This window comes from Lycium ferocissimum, chromosome 2, assembly GCF_029784015.1.
Source record: "Lycium ferocissimum isolate CSIRO_LF1 chromosome 2, AGI_CSIRO_Lferr_CH_V1, whole genome shotgun sequence".
In the NCBI taxonomy this organism is placed as follows: Eukaryota; Viridiplantae; Streptophyta; class Magnoliopsida; order Solanales; family Solanaceae; genus Lycium; species Lycium ferocissimum.
The window spans coordinates 49,639,927-49,659,698 of record NC_081343.1 but is presented as its reverse complement, the minus strand read 5'-3'; the positions used below and the strand labels follow the sequence as shown (position 1 = coordinate 49,659,698).

Genomic DNA, 19,772 nt, shown 5'->3' with positions numbered 1-19,772 from the left:
TGCTCGAAAGGTTTTGTCCTCTTGTTTGGGGGGCTTCTTTTGCCTTCCGGGTGGGAGGATTTTTGTCCCCACCATCAAGGTTGATCATGCCCTGATTTTCTTATATATCGTTCCAAGCCTCAACAAGGCAGCACCGGGAACGCAGTCGGGAGCCAATCCCGTCTGTCAATGGTCTAACAATTTGCAAAGGACTCCAGATTCTGCAATTTCGGCCTCCAGAATGTCAGGTGGTGGCTGCATAATGTTAGAAAGGGGGGTAACACTTGAGGGCATCCTCCGGGCCGATGATCTTCGGGGAAGGATTCCTGAGTACGACCGTGAAGGTAAAATAAAGGAAAAATGCAGGGAAATACTTAAGAACAAGGGTCGAAGTCTCACCGTGGTTTTTTCCTCTCCATCATTCCGCGGTCAACTCTTCCAAGTCCTAGTTACCCTTGCATTGGCTCTCGCAGTCCAAGCACTCAATTAAATATTCTCAGTACGAAACCCGAGGCCACAGCCATACCGTAGGTTTAGAGGAAGGTTTTACGGCGATAAAAGGAAATTCGGATCGACGTTTTGGGCGTCTTAACTTACGAGTATTGTTCCACATTTGGAAAGGGCTCGAAGGGAGGTACGGTGGAGAAAATCTATTCGTATCATCACAACCGGTCTCACCACCCCCGTCAAAGTCATCTTCGACGTCGGCAATTAGCTTCATTTGAGTAACTACGAAGTAACAAATGGATCTTTGCCTCAAAACAAAGACGGGAGGGTAAAGTCGGTGATCAGTGATCAATGGAGAAGGCGAGTCCAACGCCGTCGCAAGTCTCCGAACGCAAGGACACGATCCGGGAAATGGCCGGGAAAGCCGTTTAAGAAACTGTACCTACTACAGGTCTCGATCGGGGCACGGGATCTGGGTAGCGGTGAATCTAGAGGGCGAAGGGTAAGTATGAACCATGGAATACCCCTCTACATGGTTAGTCATTCTGCCCTCAGACTACCAGGCCACGACCTCCTAATCTTAATTTGTACGACATAAACTCGGGGTGATCCCCCCGTCGATTATCGTGAGTTAATCTCGCCTACGTATTCATATAGTAGCGACATACGAAAATTTCCTTCCGTATACATAATCACAATGGGCGTAACTTATTACGAGAGATCTCAAAGTCAATGTTTGCCACGACCCAACCAGGGGGCCGCGACGGGCACCCGATACTGTACCGAGTACCCCTATCTCGTATCGTACTCATTTACTGCCGTCATTCAAGTCGTGGTTACCGTCAACTCGTTACTTAGTGCTATCATCGCGCCATTACAACACCATATGCAAGCTTTGCTAATTTAATATACATCGACGGGGACAACCCATAGTACAAACGTCTACTGTACAGACCTGTCTACGAGCCTCTAGACATCATACATATAATAACAGGGAGGGCCGGGTTCTGCCGTGCCCGACTATGTACACAAAAGTAATACCAAAAAGCTGTGGCTCCGGAACAACTAGAGCACTCTCGCTGGGCCGCTGGTGGAGCTCCTAAGGATCCAACCCGTCTACCTGCTTACCTGCGCGGCATGAAACGCAGCGTCCACAAGAAGGGACGTCAGTACGAATAGTGTACCGAGTATGTAAGGCATGAAGAAAGAAAATAGCGCAACCAGGGAGATAAAATGCGAGCAGTGACATAATAGCATCATAGATATATAGGGCGATAAGAAAGTAACCTGTACACGTGTGTGCCACTCAGGGCGGATGCCATGCATGCTAAGCTGTCTTTGAAAAACATTTCTCTTTCATACATATAGAAAATATAACATGCTATATTGCCGAGGCGTCGGCAGCCGATCCATTTAACCATAAATGTTGATATCTATATATGTCCCGCGTCCGGGCATCCCGCGTCCGGGATGATGTCATGCTAAATACGGATACATGTACCGTGTGTAACCCAGCGTCTATAGCGCTCTGCCCTTTTCCCCATCTTCCCCATATACATGCATATACACATATAATATACCATAGCATGCAAGAGAGCTCAAAGAAGAGCTGTGACTCTATCGGAGTGACGTAAGGTCGGTAACCTCCGATTATCTTATGGAATCGTCGTGAACGTTATGTCTCACCTTGAAGGAAGGAGTATTATAAGATGAGACTAGTGGCAAGGAACATAGAATAAAACCATAAATTTCGTAAAACGCTGAATCATAAAATAAAATTGTCATAAAGGAGTAAAGTTGAGAATCAAGAAATAATTCAATATTCTCATATTCATATCGAGTCCATAACTTGGAATTTTCCCTCATGGAACCATCCTCAACATACTCATCATAGATGTTTTCACATGTCCAGCATTATCATTGTCATTATAGGAATCATACTCATGGTTTTTGGTCGTACAAACTTGTAACTCCTCAAAACTTGGTTTCTGGAAAAATAAGGACTTTTTGGAAAACAATTTGTAAACTAACAAGAAAAGACTTATGCTTTAGTGTCATAGGCTTCTATCTTTCGAAAATAATGAAATTATGGAAACATTCGTAAACTTGCGACGTAAGGATCATGCCATAGAAGGAAAGGGCGTAGCCTTAACATACCTTGTCCGCTCCTTTAGTCAATCCAACTTTAACTCTTGACCTTCCAAGATCTATGACAATATTAATAAATTCAACGTTAGCTTTAGGCATCCAAGAGTCTTATCCTAACTAACGCTTTGTCTACCGAAATTTCGGCAAAGACTTCCCCTGTAAATACTCCACCCCGAGAATCCAACTCGGCTTATTCCATCAACACAAATCCGAGAATAAAACTCGGCCAAATCAACAACCATCAATACCCAAAATCTTGACCACAAAATAAATAGGCCATTCATATTCATTTCAAAGCAATTCAATTCAATGCAAGTCAATTAAGTTCATATGATACTTCAACAACTTAAGCAACATACTTCTTATCCAAAACCTTTTTAACTCCAATGAAACAACAATAACATATACGCTTAGCAATCTTGTCTCTACAACACAAAGATCATACTAACATTACACCAACTCTTCCCATAATCTACAACCAACACAACTTCACCCAAAACCATTAAATCCTTGCTTTACATCATAGAACTTACCATAATAACGATCACAATGCTAAGTAAAATTAATTCACCATGCCCTACCATACCTATACCATTCGGCCAACACACCCCATATGTATATTTTTCATGAATTTCCATATTTCCTACACTTTACAACAACAACCAACACACAACACAACACAACACAACACAACACACACACACTACACACACACACACACGGCTTGCCAGCTTGTGGGTCACGGCCACACACACACACACTACCATCACATGAATTTCATCTATTTTCATTCCCCACAACATATTTACACATCCACAACATATAAGAAAAAGTTCAAACCTTACCTTTTACTTTGAATCTTCACTTGGCTTGCAATTGAAGACTTGCCAAGACTTGTGTTTTCCTTGCTCCAAATACACTCACTATATTAAGAACCCTTCAAGGAATTGTTTGGCTAGGAAGAACAAGTTGGGAACTCTCTCCTTTTTTTTTTTTTTTCGGTTTTTCTTTCTACAAGGCCGAATGGTCCTTTGTTTTTCTCCTTCTCTCTCTTTGTTCTTTTGGCTCTTGAAATTTCTAGAAATTAAATGGGCAAGATGACTAAATAGTCATCTTTGGACCATTTTATAACTTGCATGTGGGCTTTGGCCCACAACTATGTGGATGACCACTTTGGCCCAGTAGTCCAGCCCCAAGCATTTTTTTTTCCAATTCATGAAAATTATTTTTCTCAAAATTCTAAATTCACCCTTAGCCTTCCCCCGTATTTCTATGAGTCGCCTTGCGAATTTACCTTTTTGCCCCTAGCCTTTCTTAATATTTCCATTTCAAGATTTTCGTAAGCAACTCGTATGCCAACAAACTAAAAATGTGGCCTTGCTTAATAACTTCCCGCGATTATCATGGGTTATCTGAGCACACAAAATACGGGATATAACATCCTCCCCCCCTTTAGAACATTCGTCCTCGAATGTTGAACTGGCCTTATGGTGTATTGCGATACTTTGGGGGAGGTCTTCCTCATAGTTGTCACCTGCAACCATTTAGTACTTCCATATTAGAAGTTTATGTTGCCCGTTAGCCATGAGCCAATCAATTTAGCTCCGTCAACTCCGAGCCAACTAATTAATGACTAATATCTCTCCTTTACAAAGTCTCTTAGGATGCCGTCTCGGTTGTTTCTTCTTATATCTGTTGGGTTCTCCAGGTACCTTCCGCGGTTTGGTTGTAATTGTGGTTCTTCTATTGCGGAGTCTGTTACGTCTGTTTCCTTGTTGGCTGTATTCTTGCATTGCTCGGAATGCTTATAAGGATATCCGTTTCCAATGCTCACTCTCTCCATTTGTCCTTCATTCTAGTTTCCCTATAATTGAGCCTGCTGTTCACTCTGTCTCTGGAATTCGCTTCGGTAACATCTTCTATATATTGCAATACTAGTTGCTGAGGTCTACCTATTGGTTAGTACAATTGCGAATCAGATGTCATTTGCATATGTATATCTACTACCATTTCGCTCACCAACACTGCCAACCACTATATAAACTTGCTCCAATTCCGGAACTATGTTGCACTTCTTTCCTTTTTGTCAGTCTAATCCGTGTTAACCTACACGACCTCCATAAGGTTTCTAACCACCCCACATATCCTAATTTCACTTAGGTTATTCTAATATCACATCTGTCTCTTATATTTACATTTCCAAAATTTTCAGCGTACTTCCCAGGGGGTCACCCATCCTAAAATTGCTCTCACCCTAGCACGCTTAACCTCGAAACTTTAGTGCATTTCAATGCCTTGATGCTAATATTCTTGCCTCAACTCTCCCGGACTATCTTTATCACGTAATCTGGGGCGAATTGATGTCTTGGCAATTTCTGGGATGCCCCCGCAACACGTCTTTCTCTTTTAATTACTATTTTAGCCTCCGCCATGACTAATATTCTTCTTTTTCCAATAAGTACGGCTACTTTTATCCTAAATTTTTGAATTCCTAATACATTCAAAGAATACAAGGAGCGGCATACGACAGTGTAGAATCTGGATCAATTTATCACATACATATTATAGGAAAACACCAACACATGTACATGGCCGTATCCGCGGAAGGTTCGGGGATCCCCGCCGCTACGTCGTCAATGCGTATATGCGATGGGGAGGACCGCCGAACCGGACGCCCTCCTCTGCCTCGCCGCGGCCGCCGGAGCTCCGGGAAGTCCCGCCCGCAGGACGCACGGTCGATGATGAACCAATTGCTGATCCGGCGGGCTGGGTTTGGTCTCCCTCATTCTTCAGTGGACAATTACGCATCAAATGACCAACCCTCCCACAAGTATAACATGCACCTGTACCTGCGCGACACTCTCCAGAGTGTGGCCTACCACACCGAGGACACCGTGGCGGGGGTGGCATCATCCTGCTAGCATCAGCCCTATACTGGGACCCTGAAGCTTTGGCACCCTGATCGGGTCCTGAATAGGTAGAACGATCAAATCCCCTATCCACAAATCGAGGAGGTGCACTGGCCGCTGATTGGCCCGAATACCCGGAATACTGCTGTGCCTGCCCTCCTCTATCCTCACTCCTAGCTCCGAAAAATCTGCCCCTTTTTCTAGAACCCCTATCTGAATAGCGCTCCTCTCCGTAACTGGGGTTGTTCCTCCAGGTTTTGGGCGTGGGCCTGGATACGAGCAATAGTCATTCCATCCTGGAGCGAAGCTGTCAGACACTCTTTAATTAGATGTGGCCCCAACCCACTCACAAACCGGTGTACGTGGTCTCCCATGTCAGCTATCATGGTCGGGGCATACCTGGCTAACGAGTTAAAACGAAGACTATATTCCCTGACACTCATATTTCCCTGCTTAAGGTTCAAGAACATATCGGCTCGAGCCCGTCGAACCTCCGGCGGTAAGAAATGTCGCAGAAATGCCTCAGTAAACTCCTGCCACACCGGGGGAGGGGCATTTGCTCCCCTCGAAGATATCCAACTATTATACCACAGGACTGCTACATCCCGCAACCTGTATGAAGCCAATTCCACTGATTCTGTGTCTGAAGCATGTATTATCCTCAGTGTCCTTAACACCTCGTCTATAAAATTCTGTGGGTCTTCTTCCGGTCTCGATCCGTAAAACTCTGGAGGCTTCAGAGTGATAAAATCACGGGCCCTCGCACTCACCGCCCTATCTTCCTGACCTTCCCCTTGCCGCTGAGCTTGTGCGGCAACTAGCCGGGCAGAACCGATAGCCTCGCTCATCCGCCGGCCCGCAACCTTGCCGCGTGGAACCCCGGTGCGTCCGGGCCGGAGCCGGCACTCTCTTCGTCGATACGGGGAGCATGAAAAGTACGGGGAGAAGTCTCGTTATGAGACTCGCCTTCTTCTACTTCCACCGGTGGCTCCCCGTTCAATTCTTTTTCCGGCCGCCGTCTTGCCCTTCGGGGCCGCCGTAGCTTTCCTCTTTACCGGCATTACTGAAACCATAACACAGGATTAGGAAAAGAACATGGAAACCTGGTAACATAGCTCTATCACACGATCTAGAGTACAAAGAAGGTCATATTTCCTAAATGCCCTACAGCCTCCTGCTTATAAGAGTGGCGCGCTACACACCCATAAATAGGACTCTACTGGACACGGCTCGTAGACAATCCCTAGGACCACCTGCTCTGATACCACTTCTGTCACGACCCAACTAGGGGCCGCGACGGGCTTCCGATACTTGTACCGAGTACCCCTTATCTCGTATCATACTCGTATTACTAAGTGGGCCATTCAAATCGTTGTTACTGTCAACTCTTTACTTAGTGCTATCATCGCGCCATTACAACACCATATGCAAGCTTTGCTAATTTAATATACATCGACGGGGACAACCCATAGTACAAACGTCTACTTTGTACGGACTCGTCTACGAGCCTCTAGACATTATACATATAATAACGGGAGGGCCGGGTTCTCCGCCGTGCTCCGACTATGTACACAAAAGTAATACCAAAGATCCGTGGCTCCGGAACAACTAGGAGCACTCTCGCCGGGCCGGCGGCGGAGCTCCTAAGGATCCAACCCGTCTGCACAGCACTCGCGCGCATGAAACGCAGCGTCCACAAGAAGGGACGTCAGTACGAATAGTGTACCGAGTATGTAAGGCATGAAGAAAGAAAATAGCGCAACCAGGGAGATAAAATACGAGCAGTGACATAATAGCATCATAGATATATAGGGCGATAAGAAAGTAACTCCGTACGTGTGTGCCACTGTGGCGGATGCCATGCATGCTAAGTCGTTTTTGAAAAACATTTCTCTTTCATACATATATATAAAATATAACATGCTATATTGCCGAGGCGTCGGCACCGATCCATTTAACCATAAATATAGATATATATATATATATATATATATCCCCCGCGTCCGGCATCCCGCGTCCGGGATGATGTCATGCTAAATACGAATACATGTACCGTGTATAACCCGCCGTCTATAGCGCTCTTTTTCCCCATCTTCCCCATGTACATATACATACATATATATCATAGCATGCAAGGGAGCCCAAGAAAGGCTATAACGCTATCGGAGTGACGTAAGGTCGGTAACCTCCGATTATCTTATGGAATCGTCGTGGACGTCATGTTTCACTTTGAAGGAATGAGTATTATAAGATGAGACTAGTAGCAAGGAACATAGAATAAAACCGTAGATTTCATAAAACGCTGAATCATAAAATGGAATTGTTACCAAGGAGCAAAGTTGAGAATCCAGAAATAATTCAATACTCTCTTATTCATATCGAGTCCATAACTTAAAATTTTCCCTCATGGAACTATCCCCAACATACTCATCATAGACATTTTCACATGTCTGGCATTATCATAGTCATAGTAGAAATCATACTCATGGGTTTTGGTCATACAAACTTGCAACTTCTCAAAACTTGGTTTTTGGAAAAATAAAGACTTTTGGAAAACAATTTGTAAACTAATAAGAAAAGACTTATGCTTTAGCGTCATAGGCTCTTATCTTTCGAAGATAATGGAATTATGGAAACATTCGTAAACTTACGATGTAGGGATCATGCCATAGAAGAAAAGGGCGTAGCCTTAACATACCTTGTCCGCTCCTTTAGTCAATCCAACTTTAACTCTTGACCTTCCAAGATCTATGACAATATTAATAAATTCAACGTTAGCTTTAGGCGTCCAAGATTCTTAGCCTAACTAACATTTTGTCTACCGAAATTTCGGCAGCACTTCCCCTGTAAATACACCACCCCGAGAATCCAACTCGGCTTATTTCATCAACACAAATCCTAGAATAAAACTCGGCCAAACCAACAACCATCAATGCCCAAAATCTTGACCACAAAATCAATAGGCCCTTTATATTCATTTCAAAGCAATTCAATTCAATTAAATTCATATGACACTCCAACAAATTAAGCGACATACTCCTTACCCAAAACCTTCTAAATTCAATGAAACACAACAACACATACGCTTAACAATATTATCTTCACAATAGAAAGATCATACTAACATTACATCAACTCTTCCCATAATCCACAACCAACCCAACTTCACCCAAAAACCATTAAATCCTTACTTTACATCATTGAACTTACCATAATAACAACTACAATGCTAAGTAAAATTAATTCACCACACCCTTCCATAATCTATGCCATTCGCCCAACACACCCCATATACATATTTTTCATGAATTTCCATATTTCCTACACTTTACAACAACAACCAACACACAACACAACACAACACAACACAACACGACACACACAACACATACACACACACACGGCTTGGCCTTGTGGGTCACGGCCACACACACACATACTACCATCACATGTATTTCATCTATTTTCATTCCCCACAACATGTTTACACATTCACAACATATAAGAAAAGTTCAAACCTTACCTTTTTGCTTTGAATCTTCACTTGGCTACAATGGAAGACTTTCCAAAATTGTGTTTTCCCTTGCTTCCAATAGCTCACTATATCAAGAACCCTTCAAGGGATTGTTTGGCTATGAAGAACACGTTGAGAACTCTTTTTTTTTTTTTCGGTTTTTTTTTCTACAAGGGCCGAATGGCTCCTTTGTTTTTCTCCTTCTCTCTCTTGTTCTTTGGCTCTTGAAATTTCTAGAGAGTCGATGATAAAATATGAAGACTTAGTCTTCTTATAAGCTTACTCATTAAGCCTCTATGTGGGCTTAAGCCCACACCAATTGGATGACCAACTTGGCCCAATTGGTCCATTAATTCCAAGCCCAATCTTTTTCTCTTGCAACTCATGAAAAATAATTTTTTCCAAAATTCCAAATTTCGCCCCTTAAACTCTCCCCGTATTTTTCACAGGTCATATTGCAAATTTACCTTTTTACCCCTAGCCTTTCTCATTATTCTCACTTCGGGGTTTCGCCAAGCGACTTGTATGCCAACCAAAATAAAAATATGACCTCGCTTACTATCTTCCCCGCAAGTACCTTGGATTATCCGAACGCCCAAAAATGCGGGATATAACCAGGTTTTCCGGTCATGGTTGCTTCAGGGCTCTTCTCCTGCCTCGAAGTTGAGGAATTATCAGAAAAACGAGAGGAAGAAGGAGCTGAGTTTGCAGGGTTTTGGGCAGACAAAGCCATCATTGAAATTGAAGTTAGTATTCTAGAAATGAAGGTTTGAGTCTTAAGTAGAGAAAATCTAAACTTCATGCAAGGAAAGAAATACTTTGCTCGAATGGGAAGATTGGGAAAAGATTTGAGGTTTATATAAGGAAGAAAATCTCTAAAATCTGAGAAGTCGAGGAGTCATAAAAGACGGCGAAACGTCCATGGTCGCTTTCATTGCCTCTTGGTGCTTCGGTTGATTGGCACGACGTTTGAGGTCCTAGGACGTTTCGGGATCCGGTGGGTCTTGAGTAAATTTGAAGTCTCTTCCACTTCCCGAGAAAATCTGTTCGAATCCCTAGAAGTGGGGGGACTATTTGTATTGGGCAAAATGCGAAGTATGCAGCTGTATCAATACGGGTAGGACACATGGCATAGAGGACAAGTCATAAGGCGAATCAACACTGTTACCACCGGTGGTAGCACCGTAGTACCGGAGAAGTACCATGCCCGGTGGTGAAGTATAATAGCTCCGGAAGAGACTCCAACGGTCTTCCGTTATAAGTCAAGCCAGGCGTTACAGATTCGGTGCAATCAGACTTTATGGCTCTTCATTATTCATTATTACCCAGTATTCAATGCTCATTATGGGCAGGGGCATAACAGATGAAATATGTACCCCTAGCTCTTAGTATAAATAGAGGTGATCATTCCCATTGTAAGGACACGAAATACAAGATAATATATTCAGTTCCTATACAAATTCTTTGCATAGCTTTTTAACTTTATTGTGTTCATATCAAGCTCCGGTGCCACGACTAGATCGGAACAAAGGAAACTACGTCCAGGACAATCGATTACTGCCCAGGCTTTTCCATTATTTCTTGCTTATTTACGCATATTTACATTATTTCTAAACGAATAGCCTAATCTTACTGGTCACTCTGATCTACGTGTCCCTGACCAAGTCTATAAATTCAACTAAACCGTTTTACAGGTAAACACTTGGGTGCAAGTCTAATTCTTTAAAAAAATTATGTGAATTTAGGTATTGATTCCTTAAGATTTTATTTTTTGCAGTAAACTGTAGTAGCAAACAAATCAAATGTTTTCATTAATAAAATAACCAGAAATATTTGAAAAAAAGTTGTGGTCAAAGAATAAAAATGTAGCTCGACTCCAAATACTGGTACTTTAGTGTTATATAAATGGCGGAACGCATAGATTAACTAATACTTAGTTCATATTTTTCAAACAAAATATTCTTTTGAACTCTTTTACCTTACATATTTCGGCAAAGTTGATTGTTCGAGAAAATTTTGTTTTACATTTCGTACTAATTAATAGTTATAGTACTTAAAGAGTAGTGGAGTAATTATTGATATTAATTAACCTGATACACGTGATGAAGAAGAACTCCCACACTTACCATTTTACCGCCGCATGCCACACACTTGGACTGACAAGGATACAATTCAAACAAAATATCCGTTGAAACAACAAGTGACGATATGAAATTACAGTTCTACCCTTATAAAGATTTGTCCAACACAAGGATGTCTACATATAAACATCGCATTCCCCACACATGCTGAGGCTATACTGAAGTAAATTAAAGCTAATGTCACCTAGAGTAGAACACTACAACCATGAAACCAAAATCATATTTTCTTTTATAATTAAACAAGAAATCAAAATAATCTATCATACCCTAAAAAAAACTAACACCATTCTACGATAATAATCACAACACTTGTCGACCAAAAAGCAGTAATACACTAGCTAGCTAGAAATTGCTGTTGAATTTCACATTAAAGATTTGAGTGACCTAGCTTTGATGGGCTTACGGGCTTTTTTAATCTTACAGTTTTCAACTTCATCATCATCATCATCCTCGTCTTCAATATAGTCAAAATTACCTTCATTATCCATTTGAGAAGATGAAGATTGTGCCCCGTGACAATCACTGGAGTATATTTCACCTGCATTATTATTCTTCCCAATCGATGGACCTCTTTTCTTGCCCCATAAAGGACCAAAACCAGAATAATAGTAGAATTCTGAAGACGACGATTTCTTAGGACGATGGGGGCGGCCTCGAGAACTCGGGGTACTGTTAATTTTGGCGTCGGAGTTGTTAGCAATAGTAATAGTAGAATGAGTTGAGTTGCTACTACTGTAATGCTTTTTCACTTGAGCAAAATGGTGTTCACAGAAAGTATGCCCTTTTTTTGCCTCTCTATTGCATTGCCATCCCTTTCCGTCATTCTTGCAACACATTGTTGTAATATTATTATCTCCATTTTTTTCCAACCCTAGCTCCTCTATTTCTTGGTCGTCTTGCTCTTTCTCAAATGCGTCGAAATTAGCAGCAGGTATATCAGCGACATTATTATTGTTAAAATAATTCATCTCTTTCTTTTCTGTATTATCATCGAGCTTCATTGAAGTGATATTGCTACAGGAAAAACAATATTAACTTAAAATCACAACCAATTGCATTTGAGCCAAAATCCAACGAATAATAACCAACTGTTACGCCAAAATTTCAAATCTCCTAATTATCGTTTTCTGAAATATAAAAAGAAATAAAAGATTCTACTAGTATTTAAAATTGATGTAATAGTGGAAAGTTACCTCTGCTCTGAATCATAAAAGGTCCCATTTACAGCGTAGTTATCACATCCATCCAACTGCAGCAAAGAAAATTAATAAAGTTTATCGAGAAAGTTCTTAAAAGAATACAAGCTGTGCGGTGAATAATAGGGCAAAACAGTGAAAACCCATGAAACAAATTGTACAAAGAAGCCTAAATACACGACAAAAATGGTGAGATTGAGATTCATTAAGCAACCCTAACAGACACTCTCCTTAAAACCCTAAACCACAAAGCTAATACAAAAGAGCCAAAAAAATGTAAGAACATTGAAGAAACGAATTGGGTATTGTATAGATCTGGTAAAAGGGGAAGAAAAATAATGAGAAAATGAGTTTTATTAGACTGACCTGATGAGGAACAAGTAGAGTCTGCTGGTTAATATTTTCATCTAAGGAAAATGTGATAACATCCCATGGTGACTGGTTGAGCTGACAATTAACGTGGGTCTGTAAAACGGTACCGTGTTGTTTGAGAAATATAGAAGAAGCATAGTGGAGCGGGGAAATTTTGGCATGCTTCCTTATTCTCATGGCTGAAAAACCCTCTGTAACATAAATGAAAAGTATTTTTTGAGGAGTAGGCACGATGGAAGCAGATCCAAATGGGTCTTATATGTTTTCTTTTCTTTTTTTCCTTTTTTTTTCTTTTAGGGGCCCAATCAGCTTTATGTGTTTTTTTAATTTTATTTTTTGTTATACTTTTGGTTATTTATACTCGTCTTGATAGCAAATCGTAATCATATTTGTCATTGACCTTAACATAGTTCTAACTTGAAGTTTATTATCGGGTATTTTAAGCGACAATGAAAATTAGAGGGCTAAATTTGAAACTTTTTTTAAAAATATTTTGATATGTGGGATCCAATTAATCCGTATTAGAGCTTGTTAGAGTAAAAGTCAAATAGATGACGATTTCAAAATGGCAAGTGTATGAAATGTCTCAAAGTTTAACAAATTGTAAAATTAAGATACTTTGGATAATAAATAAGCAAATTTTTGACCTTTCCCTTTTTGGATATAATTTAACTCATTTCATTTAGTTATCAAAAACTCTATAAAAGGCAAACAACAAAAAACAAAATTAAGTAGTTAATAAATATAATATACTAAATAATGTTCATGCTAATATATCTTGGTTGCGAGTTTTAGTTTCTCCTCAGTCTTAGCAGATAAATTCACAGAAAATCACATAATATGTACTAATGGGCACTTTGATTTAATCTGGCAAGTAATTCTTAATTAACAATAGCCATTTATGGAGCTTTTCTTTTGAAGCATCATAGGTCGTCGTACCTGTCAAAATGTAAAAGCGAAGTAAGGATCACAAAAATCAGTTAGTCCAACTTTTAATTACCTTTTCGACAATCAAGCTGCTACAAAAACTACAAATATTTAGGTCAATTGATTTGTATATAGCTTGTTATTCAAATTGTTTTAGTATGTTAAATCTCTCGAAAACTCTATAGTTTTACATATAAAGAGTTATTTCTTCTGTTTGAATTGTAAAGGGTTATATTATATATAAAAATGTAATAGGCAACCTAAATAAGTAAATCTAACTATCTAGTCTTAATTTTATGTGAACGTGTTTGAATAGATTTAGAACTTAAAAAATCCAAGAAGAATTTAACATATAAATTTTTACCCGGGTCGGGTTAGTTTTTTTGAATATGACATTTCAAGAATTGTGAACACCGAATGCGAATAAGTTTATACTAAGCCAAAAATGTGCAAAGTATTAAAATTATCCTTTTAAATGAGTAGTGATAAGAATTTCACATGTCTTTTTACTTTCTCTCTCCTTATAAAAAATAAACTTTTATATCAAGTGGGTCCTAATAAGTTAAATTATTAATGGTAAGTAAGATAAAATAGTTTCTAAAAGGCCAAAGTCATAGATGAACCCCTGAACTTGTCCTGATTTTCCATCTAGACCCTCCAACTGAAATGTTGACCATCTGAACCCCCGAACATAAGATAATGTGCCATTTGAACCCTCGTGCAGTCGGGCACACGCGTGAAGCTCACTTGCTGTGACATGGAAAAATAGACCAATGACATGGAGCCATGTCATGTTACCTGTTTTTTTTAAAAAAAAATAAGTCGTGTCACCAAAAACAATTAATTTTAACAAAAACTCTATTTTAAAATCTATTTAAATAATTAAAAAAAATTGAAAAACCCAACCCATCCTCTCCGATAGCCCACCTTGCCGCCACCACTGCCGCCGCTGCCTCCTCCGCCGCCGCCGCCGCTTTCTTTTTTTAAATTTTTAATCATTAAAAATTAATTTTAACAAAAACTCTATTTTAAAATCTATTTAAATAATTAAAAAAAATTGAAAAACCCAACCCATCCTCTCCGATAGCCCACCTCACCGCCGCCACTACCTCCTCCGCTGCCGCCGCTTTCTTTTTTTTAAAATTTTTAATCATTAAAAATTAATTTTAACAAAAACTCTATTTTAAAATCTATTTAAATAATTAAAAAAATTGAAAAACCCAACCCATCCTCTCCGATAGCCCATCTCGCCGCCGCCACTGCCCCCGTCGCTTCAAAATCTATTTAAATAGCGTTTTTGTTAAAATTAATTTTTAATGATTAAAAATTTAAAAAAAGAAAGCGGCGACGGCGGCGGAGGAGGAGGGGCAACCGTGGTGGCGGTGAAGTGGGAAGTATCGGAGAGGATGGGTTGGGTTTTTCAATTTTTTTAATTATTTAAATATATTTTAAAATAGAGTTTTTGTTAAAATTAATTTTTAATGATTAAAAATTCAAAAAAAGAAAAAAATTGGTCTCTCACGCTCTGTTTAAAGCAAAGTGAGCTTCACGCGTGTGCCGGGCACGAGGGGTTCAAATGGCACGATTTATCTTATGTTCGGGGGTTCGAAATGGTCAACGTTTCAGTTGGGGGGTCTAGATGGAAAATCAAGACAAGTTCAGGGGTCCATCTATGACTTTGGCCTTTCTAAAAAGGCAGAAATCTCATTTTTTTTGGAGAAAGACTAAATTCTTTGGAGAATAAAAGGAAAAGGATAATGTACCACATAAAATGAACGTGGAGAATAGTAAAAGGGCAGCATGGTGTACTAAGCTCCCGTTATGCACATGTCCAAGAAAGGCCGGACAACAAGGGTCTATTGTGCAACGTCTTAGCCTATATTTCTGTAAGTAGGCGTTTGGCCATGCGTTTTCAAACCATGACCCCAAACCAGCGTTTGGACATGCGTTTTCACTCATGGTTTCAAACCCCAAATCATCCAAAAAGGCATGATTTGGGGTTTGAAACAGGCATGATTTGGGGTTTGAAGCCATGGTTTCAACTTTTTTAAATATAAAATTTAACTCATAAGTTTATATTTTGTAAAAAAAAAGACCCATAAGTTGGTAGATATTTCAATCATTTACCAATCTCATTAATTTCCACCAACCTTTAATTTATGTGGGAGGATTAAATTAAAGAATAGTTACATTACTATTCATGTTAAATTTTCGTTTTTATTGAACTAAAGTTTGATTAATCAATGTTGTGTTTTTTAGAAAGGTCTTCTAGTAGTATACTAATTTTGTTATGAACTATGACTTGCTCATTTGGTAAGATTGTATAAGAATTGAGAATGTTGTGATAGTTTTCACAATTTGTGAGGTTTTTATGTCTATAAGAGAAAATACAACTTAAAATATCCAAATTGCATGTTCAAATAAGGTTTGAAATCATGGTTTCAAACCATGTCCAAACGGGGCCTAAGAGTTGCTTTCACGACTTGAACCCGTGACCTTCTGATCATATAGCAGCAACTTTATCAATTACGCCAAGGCATCCCTTCAAATCATAGAGGTAGGAGTAATTAATAAATCGGTAAAACAGGGGATGCAACATGTCTTAAAAATGATATGCATGAGTAAGAAAATACGCATATCAAAGTGAATATTACATTACAAGAACCATAAGAAATAAGCATTTGGAAATTTCAATTTTAAAATTCGAAAGTAAATAACATCCAACTTGTGACCTTTCCAAGAACTCTTCGTTTCAAGAGTCTCTTTTTTCCTTATATATTTAATTTTCGCTGTAGAAGCTCTTATAACAAGGTCTATCTTATTACTTCAATTTACAGATAGTTTATTTTATTTATAATAGCGACGAATCAAGTGTCGTCACTAGGAAATTACGATATTTCCCCTTTTTTCTAATGAAGACAGCTGCACACTATATCTTCGTCTAATATCCGTAGGATCTCAAAAATAAAATCAACATGGAAACATTATTTTCTCTTTTTGTCTTGGATGCTTTTCTCTTCTGTATTCGGTAAAGGAGATTAAATCTAATAGCTGAATTAAATTTTACATATTGATCATTATGTTATTCATGGCATAAGACGACGTTTTACCTTTTTGGTTTACCTTTCTGTAAATATTAGAATCTACAAGATAATACTAAACTAGTAAATTCCATTAGACTCCCTGATCTAGAAGTCATCTTTAAATGCTTTTACGGTTTTACCAAAACTAGTAAATTCCACACTCGCTCACTCTACTTCGCTGGCTCAATTCTGTTAGATTTAACTGTCCTTTTTGAAAAATTATGTTAAATTTAAGGTTTTGGACCAAATTCATCACTTCTTTACATAGATGAAGGATTATATCGGTCAAGATAGCATATATAAAGGACCAATATAAAGCAACATCAGTACATTAAGGGCTATATTGGTCATTTCTCTGATTAGTCAATTTTAATTTTCAGAACCGACATGATCGTCTGTGCATGTGCAATTCAAACGGCGGTATTAACTTCCTCTCATAAGCATTAAATTTGAGATTTTGCAGGTTGTCAATTTTATCTTTCTCTTCTTCTCTTTCAACAAAAAAAAAAAAAAAAAAAAAAAAAAAAAAAAAAAAAAACACAAAACTGTATGCTAATCTTAAAGTGAGTTGAAAATCATGAGGTTTGAGGTTCAATTTTTAAAGATAAAAATACTAGGTGATTTCTCTTTATTTGTCTAAGCTTTGGTGGATAGAATCATAGAATTACCCTATACCCATGTTAGTGGGAAATAATTCAAGTAATCCCTCGAGATACCCCTAAGCTAACCCGAATACCACAATTATAAAAGAAAAAGGAAAGGAAATGTTAAGGAATTGATGTTTAATTCGAAGATTCTGTGTTATATCCTAATTGTCAATACTAATCCATGTTCTAAGCACATTAACTATTTTATATCACTGTATATATATAATCTTGTTGTCTTATGTGATCATATCGTCATTTCATATCTTTTTAATGAAACAAACGGGAATGATCTTTCCGTGGTTTTGTAAAGAAATGAATTGGACAAGGAATTAAGCAAAATATACAAAAGGAAAGTGGATAGGATGATATTATCAATAAATGGTACATACATTAGGTGTGAAAAAATGCAATTATATAACTCTCAATATATAATAATGCACCGATTTAGAAATGATCAAGACAAAATAATAAATAAAAATATATGACATAAGGGTTGATCTTTATAAGAAGAAACCGGCAGTAGAAGCAATAGCAGCCATTAGAATTGGAACAAACAAAGCAGTGCCATCATTCTCCATGGAAGGTGAAGGTGAAGGTGCTTCTCCTGCAGCCAAAACTCCAATATTCCCAAAAGCTACAAGCATCATTATGCAAATTGTGAAAACCATAGCCAACTTATTGAATCCCTCCATTATATTATTGATTCTCTTAAGTATAAATTTCTGAAAACCTTTTTTCTTGAAATTGGAACTTGATAAGAAACTGATGGTTCTTTTGCAGGATTAAGGATGTCCTTTTATAATGAATCACTAAGAATCTTTCCAGCTACACTTGTATTGTTTAAGTCTAATACTCCCTCCGTTCACTTTTACTTATCCACTATGGACTTTGCACACCCTTTAAAAAATAATAAATGAAGTGCATATTTTAACATGATACTCATATTAATTGGTATATAATTGTATTGAATTTGACAATGATTTGAAATGAGTAATTAATGCTAAGGGCAAAAGAAGAAAATAAATTATATTTCTTTTAATATGCGAAAGTGAACAAGTAAAAGTGAAAATCTATTTTTAGAATAGTAGACAAGTAAAAGTGAACGGAGGGAGTATCAAATTATTTTAGTGATGTGCAAGGCTGGGTTTGTAGGGTGCATGATTACAATAATTTGGTGCATGATTACAATAATTAATGTTTACTTTCTTAATTAATATGGTCGGAGATTTTATTTCATTTATGTAATTGATGAACTAGAATAATGCTTGACGACATTTACATTTGGTGTGTGTTCTTTGATATAGTTGTATTTATTGTCTATTCATCATCATCTGGCAAATGGGAGCCACGTTAGAGTGTCCTTTTTATTCGTCATGTAGTGCATTGGACTCGCTGAAAGGCAGAGACTAGTCTTTTGGACATTCCACTTAGCATTTATTTTTTATGTTCAAAATGCATTCTTATTAATAAAAATAATTTATTTTTTTTAAAAAAAGGATACTTCTCCGGATAAAAAGATAAAATAAAAAAATCCACCTATTTAATTAATTTTATTTTAATTTTATAAATCCCAAACAATTTAATTAGGGGTATTTTGGTCATATATATTTTTATACGGAGTAATGGTATGTTCTGGGGTGTGCAAATGGTTAGTGCAAATGACATTACGTAATATACTCTACTCCCTCCCGTCCCATATTACTTGGTCATTTTCCCTTTGGAGTATATCATAAATAAAAGATATATTTCTTTGTCTTACCCCTATCTCTCGATAAATACATTCTTATTTGTCCAAGAATATATATAAATAAGATGGAAAAAATTTAATTAATTTTATCTTAGTTTTGTAAATGAACAAGTAATTTGGGACATATTTTTTAGCGATATTATGTAAGAAGTAATATGGGACGAAATGAGTAGAAATATTAATTTATTTTTCTTGTTTATATAAAAATAGATTTTTTACTTTTACTTATCCACTTTCGCATATAAAGAGAAAAACAATTTATTTTTCTTATTTTATCCTTAGCATTAATTACTCATTCTAAATTATTTTTCAAGTTTATTAAGACTATACAGCAATTAATATGGGTATCATGATAAAATAGCACTTCATTTATTATTTCTTAAAGGGTATGCAAAATCCAAAATGAAAGGAAAAATATTACTCTGAATTTCTGAAATGTGATATAGTAGAAATTTACTCGTATTTAAATATTTACTTTAATATGAGTCAAATTGTTAATAATTTGTATAAGATTTTTATCGAGTGCTCCCAATGAGACTTCAAACTGAGTTTAAATTTATATATCGTCTGTATAAGAGATGTTTTATACTATCAGATCATCATTATTTATTGTAACACATAAATATATATATTTTTTGTAAAATTAAACATCTCACATTTTG

At 37.8% G+C, this 19,772-nt stretch overlaps 1 protein-coding gene across 2 annotated transcripts in view; it reads right to left on the bottom strand.

The window, feature by feature from the left end:
- LOC132042637 (uncharacterized) overlaps positions 1-13,022 on the bottom strand; it is a 38,834-nt gene extending 25,812 nt beyond the window's left edge. Inside the window, exons 1-3 of one of the 2 annotated variants that reach the window (XM_059433173.1) lie at positions 12,701-13,016; positions 12,332-12,387; positions 11,361-12,152 (exon numbers count right to left, since the gene is read on the bottom strand). In XM_059433173.1, the coding sequence (XP_059289156.1) occupies positions 11,501-12,152; positions 12,332-12,387; positions 12,701-12,883 (891 nt within the window). In that variant the 5' untranslated portion in view covers positions 12,884-13,016 and the 3' untranslated portion in view covers positions 11,361-11,500. Of the gene's footprint in view, positions 1-11,360; positions 12,153-12,331; positions 12,388-12,700 lie in introns of those variants that run through there. The other variant, XM_059433183.1, reaches the window with a different exon arrangement.
- Positions 13,023-19,772: the final 6,750 nt, after the last annotated feature.